Source organism: Oncorhynchus gorbuscha, unplaced genomic scaffold (genome assembly GCF_021184085.1).
Source record: "Oncorhynchus gorbuscha isolate QuinsamMale2020 ecotype Even-year unplaced genomic scaffold, OgorEven_v1.0 Un_scaffold_994, whole genome shotgun sequence".
Lineage (NCBI taxonomy): Eukaryota > Metazoa > Chordata > Actinopteri > Salmoniformes > Salmonidae > Oncorhynchus > Oncorhynchus gorbuscha.
In genome coordinates this window covers 227,282-241,714 of record NW_025745914.1, presented here as the reverse complement: position 1 = coordinate 241,714, position 14,433 = coordinate 227,282, and the positions used below count along the sequence as shown (strand labels likewise).

General features: G+C 48.6%; 1 protein-coding gene across 1 annotated transcript in view; it reads right to left on the bottom strand.

The window, feature by feature from the left end:
• Positions 1-4,469: 4,469 nt before the first annotated feature.
• The window catches only part of LOC124020932 (ras-related protein Rap-1b-like), a gene marked incomplete at its 3' end in the record, with an annotated part of 96,055 nt that continues 86,091 nt past the window's right edge, over positions 4,470-14,433 (bottom strand). The window contains exons 4-6 of the mRNA XM_046336243.1: positions 11,853-11,909; positions 5,624-5,764; positions 4,470-4,657 (exon numbers count right to left, since the gene is read on the bottom strand). Of these exons, the coding sequence (XP_046192199.1) occupies positions 4,470-4,657; positions 5,624-5,764; positions 11,853-11,909 (386 nt within the window). The remainder of the gene's footprint in view (positions 4,658-5,623; positions 5,765-11,852; positions 11,910-14,433) is intronic.

The window sequence follows — 14,433 nt, the reverse complement described above, 5'->3', positions numbered from 1 at the left end:
AATAGAGTCATCTCTATTAGAAGTGAGTCATCTCTATTAGAATAGAGTCATCTTTATTAGAAGGGAGTCATCTCTATTAGAAGTGAGTCATCTCTATTAGAAGTGAGTCATCTCTATTAGAAGTGAGTCATCTCTATTAGAATAGAGTCATCTCTATTAGAATAGAGTCATCTCTATTAGAAGTGAGTCATCTCTATTAGAATAGAGTCATCTCTATTAGAATTGAGTCATCTCTATTAGAAGTGAGTCATCTCTATTAGAAGTGAGTCATCTCTATTAGAAGTGAGTCATCTCTATTAGAAGTGAGTCATCTCTATTAGAAGTGAGTCATCTCTATTAGAAGTGAGTCATCTCATCTCAGTATATTATATAAAGAGGTTGTGATTAACATGTTGACTGTTTAATGGATGTGATAGGTAAAGACCTTTTTAAAGTTTAATTCGAGAGATGGTAACTCTTTACACAACCTCTTCCGTGGTGCCCCAAATCCTAATGAGTTCATTGTTACATGACTTATTTAAATCGGGTAACAATTAAACATAGTTAGTTATTGATAAATAACCATCATCCCATTAATCAAAGTGACGTTACAACAGTAGATTACTGAGGGGGGAAAACATCTATTGAATCCATTTTAGATTAAGGCTGTAACGTAACACAATGTGGAAAATGTCAAGGGGGTCTGAATACTTTCTGAACGCCCTGTATCGTGGTGGAACGAAACACAGGGTTGTTGACTGAAGCAGACTGCCTGGCGTGTGCGTGTGTGTGACTAGACGTTGGAAAGTGATTTCTATGTGTACAGAGGCTGAGGGTGTTATTTGTTTATGTGTGTGTACATATATATATATATATGAGGTGACGCAGGCCAGATCAGGGGACGTCGCTGGCTGGTAGCCCTGGGCAGCTGGGTACACACACACACACACACACACACACACACACACACACACACACACACACACACACACACACACACACACACACACACACACACACACACACACACACACACACACACACACACACACACACGAGTTAGCAGTATGCACAACGCCTGAGTGTGTGTGTGTGTGAGACAGGGTGTGTACTAACAGGAAGTGTTTGCACACACACACACACACACAAAAACACACACAAACAAAAACACACACACATGCAGATACACGCAGAGAGACAAAGACACACACACACAGATACACGCAGAAAGACAAAGACACACACACACACACAGAGAGACACACACACAGATACACGCACACACACACACACAGAGAGACACACACACACACAGAGACACACACACACACACAGAGACACACACACACACACAGAGACACACACACACACACAGAGACACACACACACACACAGAGACACACACACACACACACACACACACACACACACACACACACACACACACACACACACACACACACACACACACACACACACACACACACACACACACACACACACACACACACACACACACACACACACACACACACACAGCACCATTGTGTTTTACAGGAGATGTGATGACATCAGAGACCGTTCTGAACACAGTGGGACCAGGAGGAAGGTTCAGCTCCAAGGACAGTTAATGATTAACCTCCGACTAAATATCTCAAATATACCCACACTGCTACTGACAGCAACGACCCAGTCTAATCCCATCAGTGTCTGTCCATAGGAGGTACAGAACCTGTTGATTATAGTGTCTGTCCATAGGAGGTACAGAACCTGTTGATTACAGTGTCTAGGAGGTAGAGAACCTGTTGATTACAGTGTCTGTCCATAGGAGGTAGAGAACCTGTTGATTACAGTGTCTGTCCATAGGAGGTAGAGAATCTGTTGATTATAGTGTCTAGGAAGTAGAGAACCTGTTGATTATAGTGTCTAGGAAGTAGAGAACCTGTTGATTATAGTGTCTGTCCATAGGAGGTACAGAACCTGTTGATTATAGTGTCTGTCCATAGGAGGTAGAGAACCTGTTGATTATAGTGTCTAGGAGGTAGAGAACCTGTTGATTATAGTGTCTGTCCATAGGAGGTACAGAACCTGTTGATTACAGTGTCTAGGAGGTAGAGAACCTGTTGATTATAGTGTCTGTCCATAGGAGGTAGAGAACCTGTTGATTATAGTGTCTAGGAGGTAGAGAACCTGTTGATTATAGTGTCTGTCCATAGGAGGTAGAGAACCTGTTGATTATAGTGTCTAGGAGGTAGAGAACCTGTTGATTATAGTGTCTAGGAGGTAGATAACCTGTTGATTATAGTGTCTGTCCATAGGAGGTAGAGAACCTGTTGATTACAGTGTCTGTCCATAGGAGGTAGAGAACCTGTTGATTATAGTGTCTGTCCATAGGAGGTAGAGAACCTGTTGATTATAGTTTCTGTCCATAGGAGGTAGAGAACCTGTTGATTACAGTGTCTGTCCATAGGAGGTAGAGAACCTGTTGATTACAGTGTCTGTCCATAGGAGGTAGAGAACCTGTTGATTATAGTTTCTGTCCATAGGAGGTAGAGAACCTGTTGATTACAGTGTCTGTCCATAGGAGGTAGAGAACCTGTTGATTATAGTGTCTAGGAGGTAGAGAACCTGTTGATTATAGTGTCTAGGAGGTAGAGAACCTGTTGATTATAGTGTCTAGGAGGTAGAAAACCTGTTGATTATAGTGTCTAGGAGGTAGAGAACCTGTTGATTATAGTGTCTGTCCATAGGAGGTAGAGAACCTGTTGATTACAGTGTCTGTCCATAGGAGGTAGAGAACCTGTTGATTGGTGTGTGTTGTACTGAAGCAGGGTGTGTGAGGTGTGTGTGTATGTTGTACTGATGCAGGGTGTGTGAGGTGTGTGTGTGTGTTGTACTGATGCAGGGTGTGTGAGGTGTGTGTGTGTGTTGTACTGATGCAGGGTGTGTGAGGTGTGTGTTGTACTGATGCAGGGTGTGTGAGGTGTGTGTTGTACTGATGCAGGGTGTGTGAGGTGTGTGTGTGTTGTACTGATGCAGGGTGTGTGAGGTGTGTGTTGTATTGAAGCAGGGTGTGTGAGGTGTGTGTTGTACTGATGCAGGGTGTGTGAGGTGTGTGTGTGTTGTACTGATGCAGGGTGTGTGAGGTGTGTGTGTGTTGTACTGATGCAGGGTGTGTGAGGTGTGTGTTGTACTGATGCAGGGTGTGTGAGGTGTGTGTTGTACTGATGCAGGGTGTGTGAGGTGTGTGTGTGTTGTACTGATGCAGGGTGTGTGAGGTGTGTGTGTTGTACTGATGCAGGGTGTGTGAGGTGTGTGTGTGTTGTACTGATGCAGGGTGTGTGAGGTGTGTGTTGTACTGATGCAGGGTGTGTGAGGTGTGTGTTGTACTGATGCAGGGTGTGTGAGGTGTGTGTGTTGTACTGATGCAGGGTGTGTGAGGTGTGTGTTGTATTGAAGCAGGGTGTGTGAGGTGTGTGTTGTACTGATGCAGGGTGTGTGAGGTGTGTGTTGTACTGATGCAGGGTGTGTGAGGTGTGTGTGTATGTTGTACTGATGCAGGGTGTGTGAGGTGTGTGTGTTGTACTGATGCAGGGTGTGTGAGGTGTGTGTGTGTTGTACTGATGCAGGGTGTGTGAGGTGTGTGTTGTACTGATGCAGGGTGTGTGAGGTGTGTGTGTGTGTGTTGTACTGAAGCAGGGTGTGTGAGGTGTGTGTGTGTGTGTTGTACTGATGCAGGGTGTGTGAGGTGTGTGTGTGTGTTGTACTGATGCAGGGTGTGTGAGGTGTGTGTGTGTTGTACTGATGCAGGGTGTGTGAGGTGTGTGTTGTACTGATGCAGGGTGTGTGAGGTGTGTGTGTGTTGTACTGATGCAGGGTGTGTGAGGTGTGTGTTGTACTGATGCAGGGTGTGTGAGGTGTGTGTGTGTTGTACTGATGCAGGGTGTGTGAGGTGTGTGTGTGTTGTACTGATGCAGGGTGTGTGAGGTGTGTGTTGTACTGATGCAGGGTGTGTGAGGTGTGTGTTGTACTGATGCAGGGTGTGTGAGGTGTGTGTTGTACTGATGCAGGGTGTGTGAGGTGTGTGTGTGTTGTACTGATGCAGGGTGTGTGAGGTGTGTGTGTGTGTTGTACTGATGCAGGGTGTGTGAGGTGTGTGTTGTACTGATGCAGGGTGTGTGAGGTGTGTGTTGTACTGATGCAGGGTGTGTGAGGTGTGTGTTGTACTGATGCAGGGTGTGTGAGGTGTGTGTTGTACTGATGCAGGGTGTGTGAGGTGTGTGTGTGTGTTGTACTGATGCAGGGTGTGTGAGGTGTGTGTGTTGTACTGATGCAGGGTGTGTGAGGTGTGTGTGTGTTGTACTGATGCAGGGTGTGTGAGGTGTGTGTGTGTTGTACTGATGCAGGGTGTGTGAGGTGTGTGTTGTACTGATGCAGGGTGTGTGAGGTGTGTGTGTGTGTTGTACTGATGCAGGGTGTGTGAGGTGTGTGTTGTACTGATGCAGGGTGTGTGAGGTGTGTGTGTTGTTCTCACCTCATTGACGTTGATCTTGGACTTTGCAGAGGACTCCAGGAAAGCACAGCTGCTCCACTGTCTGGCCAGGTTCTGTCCCTGTTCCTTCCCCACAACACGCTCATCCTCCAGATCACATTTATTACCCACCAGAATCATCGGAACCTGGAGAGGGGGGGACGAGGAGGGGGGTGGGGGGGAGGAGGAGGGGGGAGGAGGAGGAGAGGGGAGGGGGAGGGAGGGGTGAGAAGGAGGTGTAAATAAAGAGTGGAAGCAGGGGAGAGACCGGAGAGAGCAGAATGCCATCTGCCCAAGGTAGCGGAATGCCATCTGCCCAAGGTAGCGGAATGCCATCTGCCCAAGGTAGCGGAATGCCATCTGCCCAAGGTAGCGGAATGCCATCTGCCCAAGGTAGCGGAATGCCATCTGCCCAAGGTAGCGGAATGCCATCTGCCCAAGGTAGCAGAATGCCATCTGCCCAAGGTAGCGGAATGCCATCTGCCCAAGGTAGCGGAATGCCATCTGCCCAAGGTAGAAGCATGCCATCTGCCCAAGGTAGAAGCATGCCATCTGCCCAAGGTAGCAGCATGCCATCTGCCCAAGGTAGCAGCATGCCATCTGCCCAAGGTAGCAGCATGCCATCTGCCCAAGGTAGTAGAATGCCATCTGCCCAAGGTAGCAGAATGCCATCTGCCCAAGGTAGCAGAATGCCATCTGCCCAAGGTAGTAGAATGCCATCTGCCCAAGGTAGTAGAATGCCATCTGCCCAAGGTAGCAGAATGCCATCTGCCCAAGGTAGCAGAATGCCATCTGCCCAAGGTAGCAGCATGCCATCTGCCCAAGGTAGCAGCATGCCATCTGCCCAAGGTAGCAGCATGCCATCTGCTCTCCTAGCATCTCAGTATATATGTGTGTGTGTATTCATGTGTGTGTGTGTGTATTCATGCGGGTGTGTGTATGTATTCATGCGTGCGTGTGTGTGTGTGTGTGTGTGTGTGTGTGTGTGTGTGTGTGTGTGTGTGTGTGTGTGTGTGTGTGTGTGTGTGTGTGTGTGTGTGTGTGTGTGTGTGTGTGTGTGTGTGTGTGTGTGTGTGTGTGTGTGTATCCATGCGTGTGTGTGTGATGACTCACATCGTCAGTGTCTTTGACTCGGAGGATCTGTTCTCGTAGGTCTTGCAGATCGTTGAAGGTGGACTGGGCTGTGATGGAGTACACTAACGCAAAGCCCTGGCCATTCTTCATGTACAGATCTCTCATGGCTGTGAATTGTTCCTGTGGAGGAGAGAGAGACATACAGGAAGCTAAAGACTTGTCATTAGGGGGTGATAACATGGGCAAGGATCCAATCTAAAGACGTCATTAGGCGGTGATAACATGTGCAAGGATCCAATCTAAAGACGTCATTAGGGGGTGATAACATGGGCAAGGATCCAATCTAAAGACGTCATTAGGGGGTGATAACATGGGCAAGGATCCAATCTAAAGACGTCATTAGGCGGTGATAACATGTGCAAGGATCCAATCTAAAGACGTCATTAGGGGGTGATAACATGGGCAAGGATCCAATCTAAAGACGTCATTAGGGGGTGATAACATGGGCAAGGATCCAATCTAAAGACGTCATTAGGGGGTGATAACATGGGCAAGGATCCAATCTAAAGACGTCATTAGGGGGTTATAACATGGGCAAGGATCCAATCTAAAGACGTCATTAGGGGGTGATAACATGGGCAAGGATCCAATCTAAAGACGTCATTAGGGGGTTATAACATGGGCAAGGATCCAATCTAAAGACGTCATTAGGGGGTGATAACATGGGCAAGGACCCAATCTAAAGACGTCATTAGGGGGTGATAACATGGGCAAGGATCCAATCTAAAGACGTCATTAGGGGGTGATAACATGGGCAAGGATCCAATCTAAAGACGTCATTAGGGATGATAACATGGGCAAGGATCCAATCTATAGCCTGGTCATTAGGGATGATAACATGGGCAAGGATCCCATCTATAGCCTGGTCATTGTGGATGATAACATGGGCAAGGATCCCATCTATAGCCTGGTCATTATGGATGATAACATGGGCAAGGATCCAATCTATAGCCTGGTCATTAGGGATGATAACATGGGCAAGGATCCCATCTAAAGCCTGGTCATTAGGGATGATAACATGGGCAAGGATCCCATCTATAGCCTGGTCATTAGGGATGATAACATGGGCAAGGATCCCATCTATAGCCTGGTCATTGGGGATGATAACATGGGCAAGGATCCCATCTATAGCCTGGTCATTAGGGATGATAACATGGGCAAGGATCCCATCTAAAGCCTGGTCATTAGGGATGATAACATGGGCAAGGATCCCATCTAAAGCCTGGTCATTAGGGATGATAACATGTGCAAGGATCCCATCTAAAGCCTGGTCATTAGGGATGATAACATGTGCAAGGATCCCATCTATAGCCTGGTCATTAGGGCTGATAACATGGGCAAGGATCCCATCTAATGCTTTTCTCTTTATCTTGTGTAAATATTTGCCCTGCACACTTCCATCACCTGGCTTGGATGGGGTGAGCCTCAGTACCATTCCAACTGAGTTAACAAGATGTTAGATCACAGTAGAGATACTGAAGACAGTGTGGAGGAGGAGGAGGAGGCTGATCACAGTAGAGATACTGAAGACAGTGTGGAGGAGGAGGAGGAGGCTGATCACAGTAGAGATACTGAAGACAGTGTGGAGGAGGAAGAATAGGAGGCTGATCACAGTAGAGATACTGAAGACAGTGTGGAGGAAGAGGAGGAGGAGGCTGATCACAGTAGAGATACTGAAGACAGTGTGGAGGAAGAGGAGGAGGCTGATCACAGTAGAGACACTGAAGACAGTGTGGAGGAAGAGGAGGAGGCTGATCACAGTAGAGATACTGAAGACAGTGTGGAGGAGGAAGAAGAGGAGGCTGATCACAGTAGAGATACTGAAGACAGTGTGGAGGAGGAGGAGGAGGCTGATCACAGTAGAGATGTTGAAGACAGTGTGGAGGAGGAGGAGGAGAAGGCTGATCACAGTAGAGATACTGAAGACAGTGTGGAGGAGGAGGAGGAGGAGGCTGATCACAGTAGATACTGAAGACAGTGTGGAGGAGGAGGAGGCTGATCACAGTAGAGATACTGAAGACAATGTGGAGGCTGATCACAGTAGAGATGTTGAAGACAGTGTGGAGGAGGAAGAGGAGGAGGCTGATCACAGTAGAGATACTGAAGACAGTGTGGAGGAGGAGGAGGAGGAGGCTGATCACAGTAGAGATACTGAAGACAGTGTGGAGGAGGAAGAGGAGGAGGCTGATCATAGTAGAGATGTTGAAGACAGTGTGGAGGAGGAGGAGGAGAAGGCTGATCACAGTAGAGATACTGAAGACAGTGTGGAGGAGGAGGAGGCTGATCACAGTAGAGATACTGAAGACAGTGTGGAGGAGGAAGAGGAGGAGGCTGATCATAGTAGAGATGTTGAAGACAGTGTGGAGGAGGAGGAGGAGAAGGCTGATCACAGTAGAGATACTGAAGACAGTGTGGAGGAGGAGGAGGCTGATCACAGTAGAGATACTGAAGACAATGTGGAGGAGGAGGAGGCTGATCACAGTAGAGATGCTGAAGACAGTGTGGAGGAGGAGGAGGAGAAGGCTGATCACAGTAGAGATACTGAAGACAGTGTGGAGGAGGAAGAAGAGGAGGCTGATCACAGTAGAGATACTGAAGACAATGTGGAGGAGGAGGAGGAGGCTGATCTCAGTAGAGATACTGAAGACAGTGTGGAGGAGGAGGAGGAGGATCACAGTAGAGATACTGAAGACAGTGTGGAGGAGGCTGATCACAGTAGAGATACTGAAGACAGTGTGGAGGAGGAGGAGGCTGATCACAGTAGAGATGTTGAAGACAGTGTGGAGGAGGAGGAGGAGGCTGATCACAGTAGAGATGTTGAAGACAGTGTGGAGGAGGAGGAGGAGAAGGCTGATCACAGTAGAGATACTGAAGACAGTGTGGAGGAGGAGGAGGCTGATCACAGTAGAGATGTTGAAGACAGTGTGGAGGCGGAGGAGGAGGCTGATCACAGTAGAGATGTTGAAGACAGTGTGGAGGAGGAGGAGGAGGCTGATCTCAGTAGAGATACTGAAGACAGTGTGGAGGAGGAGGAGGAGGCTGATCACAGTAGAGATACTGAAGACATTGTGGAGGAGGAGGAGGAGGCTGATCACAGTAGAGATACTGAAGACAGTGTGGAGGAGGAGGAGGAGGAGGCTGATCTCAGTAGAGATACTGAAGACAGTGTGGAGGAGGAGGAGGAGGCTGATCACAGTAGAGATACTGAAGACAGTGTGGAGGAGGAGGAGGAGGAGGCTGATCTCAGTAGAGATACTGAAGACAGTGTGGAGGAGGAGGAGGAGGCTGATCTCAGTAGAGATACTGAAGACAGTGTGGAGGAGGAGGAGGAGGCTGATCACAGTAGAGATACTGAAGACAGTGTGGAGGAGGAGGAGGAGGCTGATCACAGTAGAGATACTGAAGACAGTGTGGAGGAGGAGGAGGAGGAGGCTGATCTCAGTAGAGATACTGAAGACAGTGTGGAGGAGGAGGAGGAGGCTGATCACAGTAGAGATACTGAAGACAGTGTGGAGGAGGAGGAGGAGGAGAAGGCTGATCACAGTAGAGATACTGAAGACAGTGAGGAGGAGGAGGCTGATCTCAGTAGAGATACTGAAGACAGTGTGGTGGTGGAGGAGGAGGAGGCTGATCACAGTAGAGATACTGAAGACAGTGAGGAGGAGGAGGCTGATCACAGTAGAGATACTGAAGACAGTGAGGAGGAGGAGGCTGATCACAGTAGAGATACTGAAGACAGTATGGAGGAGGAGGAAGAGGAGGAGGCTGATCACAGTAGAGATACTGAAGACAGTGAGGAGGAGGAGGCTGATCTCAGTAGAGATACTGAAGACAGTGTGGAGGAGGAGGAAGAGGAGGAGGCTGATCACAGTAGAGATACTGAAGACAGTGAGGAGGAGGAGGAGGCTGATCACAGTAGAGATACTGAAGACAGTGTGGAGGAGGAGGAGGAGGAGAAGGCTGATCACAGTAGAGATACTGAAGACAGTGTGGAGGAGGAGGAGGAGGCTGATCTCTCTCTCTGTTTGTCGTTCATGTCATCTCTGTCTGCTGTCAGTAGTGAGTCTGTAACCACCTCCAAGATGAATAACCTGCCACACCACCTCTGCATCGCCCTGCGTCACGGTAATGAGGGGTGGCCCCCGTCGTGGCTAAGGAGACTGTTTACACGGCAGAACCTCAAAGGCCATTAGGTGTTGTTAGAGACAACCGTGGCGGGGCCATAGGAGTGGGGGTGCGTGTGTGTGTGTGTGTCTGTGTGTCTATGTGTCTGTGTGTATGTATGTTTGTGTGTGTGTGTCTGTGTGTATGTATGTTTGTGTGTGTGTGTCTGTGTGTGTGTGTGTGTGTCTGTGTGTGTGTGTGTGTGTGTGTGTGTGTGTGTGTGTGTGTGTGTGTGTGTGTGTGTGTGTGTGTGTGTGTGTGTGTGTGTGTGTGTGTGTGTGTGTGTGTGTGTGTGTGTGTGTGTGTGTGTGTGTGTGTGTGTGTGTGTGTGTGTGTGTACACTTGCCATTCTCTTGTGTGCAAAAGTAACGCAAAAGACGTTTACCAAAACCAGAGGTCACACGGTCGTCTTCGTAATTGTGATATCTGTTGTCAGTACTGTTACAATGGTGGCCAATAGCGTGAGAGTCAAAACGCAACTGTTTCCCAAACAGATGAAACACATGTTTTAAAGTTTACATGATCTGAGTCCCAAACGGCACCCTATTCCCTATATAGTGCACTACTTTTGATACAGAGCCATATGGGCACCGGGTCAGAAGTAGCGCCCTATGTAGGGGTTAGGGTGCCATAGCAACAGCGTTCCATTCATTGGGGGAAAACCCCCAGGCTAAGATTCTACTGGTGTCTTTCTTTCATATTCACAGGAAGATGATTTTGGCAGTCTGTACTCACTGACCCTGTCCTCCAGATTCAACTGGAACGATGACACATTCTGATTCTGAGCTTGAATTTACAAGTGCATTTCACAGATTTGTCATTTTGGTTTAAGTAAATGGAGATCTTTTTTTTTAAGAGGGTATATTTAAGGAGTCGTGATAAGGGAATCTGTTTGTTTAGATTGGAATATGTTGTGTGAGAGGCGTTCTCTATCATTGCCAAGCCTCTGTTGTGAAACAGTCACGGGGACTGAGAAACTGTCATCCATCTTGGCTCCAACTCTGTGTGGGTGGAGCCAATCGGGTACAGAGAGACCAAGGAGTCCATTGGCCACCTGTCACCACCACAGAGAAGTACAGGGGTCTGTCTGTCTGTCTCTCTCTGTCTCTCTCTCTGTCTCTCTCTGTCTCTCTCTCTGTCTCTCTCTCTGTCTCCTCCATACATCTCTCCTCAGCCAGCGGTAGAGGAAGGGGTGTTTGAGGAAGCAGAGAGAGCATCGTTATCCCTTTCCTGTTCCTTGTGTCATGGTAAATATGGTTCCCAGTAGAACTGTATGACTCTGTAAACCCCCACCCCCCTAGGTCTGCCATAACTCCTCCCCCTCCTGCTCCTGTAAGTCTACCATAACTCCTCCCCCTCCTCCTCCTGTAAGTCTACCATAACTCTTGCCCCTCCTCCTCCTGTAAGTCTGCCATAACTCCTCCCCCTCCTCCTCCTGTAAGTCCACCATAACTCCTCCCCCTCCTCCTCCTGTAAGTCTACCATAACTTCTCCCGTAGGTCTACCATAACTCCTGCCCTCCTCCTCCTGTAGGTCTACCATTACTCCTCCTCCTGTAGGTCTACCATAACTCCTCCTCCTGTAGGTCTACCATAACTCCTCCCCTCCTCCTCCTGTAGGTCTACCATAACTCCTCCTCCTGTAGGTCTACCATAACTCCTCCCCTCCTCCTCCTGTAGGTCTACCATTACTCCTCCTCCTGTAGGTCTACCATAACTCCTCCTCTTCCTCCTCCTGTAGGTCTACCATTACTCCTCCTCCTGTAGGTCTACCATTATTCCTCCTCCTGTAGGTCTACCATAACTCCTCCCCTCCTCCTCCTGTAGGTCTACCATTACTCCTCCTCCTGTAGGTCTACCATAACTCCTCCTCTTCCTCCTCCTGTAGGTCTACCATTACTCCTCCTCCTGTAGGTCTACCATTACTCCTCCTCCTGTAGGTCTACCATAACTCCTCCTCTTCCTCCTCCTGTAGGTCTACCATAACTGCTCCTCTTCCTCCTGTAGGTCTACCATAACTCCTCCTCCTCCTGTAGGTCTCTTACCGTCCCTGCAGTGTCCAAAATTTCCAGCATACACTGTTGCCCGTCCACCTCCACTTGCTGCAGAGAGAGAGAGAGAGAGAGAGAGAGAGAGAGAGAGAGAGAGACAGAGAGAGACAGAGAGAGAGAGGGAGACAGAGAGAGACAGAGAGAGAGAGGGAGACAGAGAGAGAGAGAGACAGAGAGAGACAGAGAGAGAGAGACAGAGAGAGACAGAGAGAGAGAGAGAGAGAGAGAGAGAGAGAGAGAGAGAGAGAGACAGAGACAGAGAGAGAGAGACAGAGAGAGAGAGAAAAAGGCATTATTAGATGTACATCTGAAACAATTCCATTCTCCTCCCTCATCTCTCCCTCCACCTTGACCCAAAACCCCTCTCAGTGACTTCCAGGCCTGTGGTCCTCCACTGTAATTACCCTCCTCCACCCCCGCTGGGCCCATGCCTTAGTTCAGTCCATTACTTCCACCAGGTTCCTAATTGGGGGGGTGGATGGGGCGGTCGTTCCATTTATGACCAGTGAGAGGGGAAGCCTGCTGTGAGGCCGCTGGCCGCACAGATCTGACTGAGAAGGCTCTAGGACTGGACCCATCTACAGCCTGGTCCCAGATCAGTTTGTGATCCGTCTCGCCAACACTTACAGTCTCAATGAACGGTAGGGAATCGACACAAACAGATCTGGGACCAGGCTGAGACCACCTTGACCTCTGTACTGCCACGGGGGGAAACACTTGACTACAGTCACTCTGATGACTGCTGACGTGTTGAAAAAGCCCCTTTACTTAAAGCCGGGGTCACTATCTGTCAACAGCATGGACCCCTAAAGGAAACAGCTGCACTGTCATGACGGTCCTGGTCAAACAGACCACTTCCTGTCCATGTTTTAGCTGCTACCCTCCTCTCCTTTAGTGTCGGAAGAACGTCTCTCCTCCGTAACAGTCCTGTCTCAGTACCTCTACAACAGTCCTGTCTCAGTACCTCTACAACAGTCCTGTCTGTCTCAGTACCTCTACAACAGTCCTGTCTGTCTCAGTACCTCTACAACAGTCCTGTCTCAGTACCTCTACAACAGTCCTGTCTCAGTACCTCTACAACAGTCCTGTCTGTCTCAGTACCTCTACAACAGTCCTGTCTGTCTCAGTACCTCTACAACAGTCCTGTCTGTCTCAGTACCTCTACAACAGTCCTGTCTGTCTCAGTACCTCTACAACAGTCCTGTCTGTCTCAGTACCTCTACAACAGTCCTGTCTGTCTCAGTACCTCTACAACAGTCCTGTCTGTCTCAGTACCTCTACAACAGTCCTGTCTGTCTCAGTACCTCTACAACAGTCCTGTCTGTCTCAGTACCTCTACAACAGTCCTGTCTGTCTCAGTACCTCTACAACAGTCCTGTCTGTCTCAGTACCTCTACAACAGTCCTGTCTCAGTACCTCTACAACAGTCCTGTCTGTCTCAGTACCTCTACAACAGTCCTGTCTGTCTCAGTACCTCTACAACAGTCCTGTCTGTCTCAGTACCTCTACAACAGTCCTGTCTGTCTCAGTACCTCTACAACAGTCCTGTCTGTCTCAGTACCTCTACAACAGTCCTGTCTGTCTCAGTACCTCTACAACAGTCCTGTCTGTCTCAGTACCTCTACAACAGTCCTGTCTGTCTCAGTACCTCTACAACAGTCCTGTCTGTCTCAGTACCTCTACAACAGTCCTGTCTGTCTCAGTACCTCTACAACAGTCCTGTCTGTCTCAGTACCTCTACAACAGTCCTGTCTGTCTCAGTACCTCTACAACAGTCCTGTCTCAGTACCTCTACAACAGTCCTGTCTGTCTCAGTACCTCTACAACAGTCCTGTCTCAGTACCTCTACAACAATCCTGTCTGTCTCAGTACCTTTACAACAGTCCTGTCTGTCTCAGTACCTCTACAACAGTCCTGTCTCAGTACCTCTACAACAATCCTGTCTGTCTCAGTACCTCTACAACAGTCCTGTCTGTCTCAGTACCTCTACAACAGTCCTGTCTGTCTCAGTACCTCTACAACAGTCCTGTCTGTCTCAGTACCTCTACAACAGTCCTGTCTGTCTCAGTACCTCTACAACAGTCCTGTCTGTCTCAGTACCTCTACAACAGTCCTGTCTGTCTCAGTACCTCTACAACAGTCCTGTCTGTCTCAGTACCTCTACAACAGTCCTGTCTGTCTCAGTACCTCTACAACAGTCCTGTCTGTCTCAGTACCTCTACAACAGTCCTGTCTGTCTCAGTACCTCTACAACAGTCCTGTCTGTCTCAGTACCTCTACAACAGTCCTGTCTGTCTCAGTACCTCTACAACAGTCCTGTCTGTCTCAGTACCTCTACAACAGTCCTGTCTGTCTCAGTACCTCTACAACAGTCCTGTCTGTCTCAGTACCTCTACAACAGTCCTGTCTGTCTCAGTACCTCTACAACAGTCCTGTCTGTCTCAGTACCTCTACAACAGTCCTGTCTGTCTCAGTACCTCTACAACAGTCCTGTCTCAGCACCTCTACAACAGTCCTGTCTGTCTCAGTACCTCTGTAACAGTCCTGTCTGCTGTTGCCTGGCTATTAAAGGGAC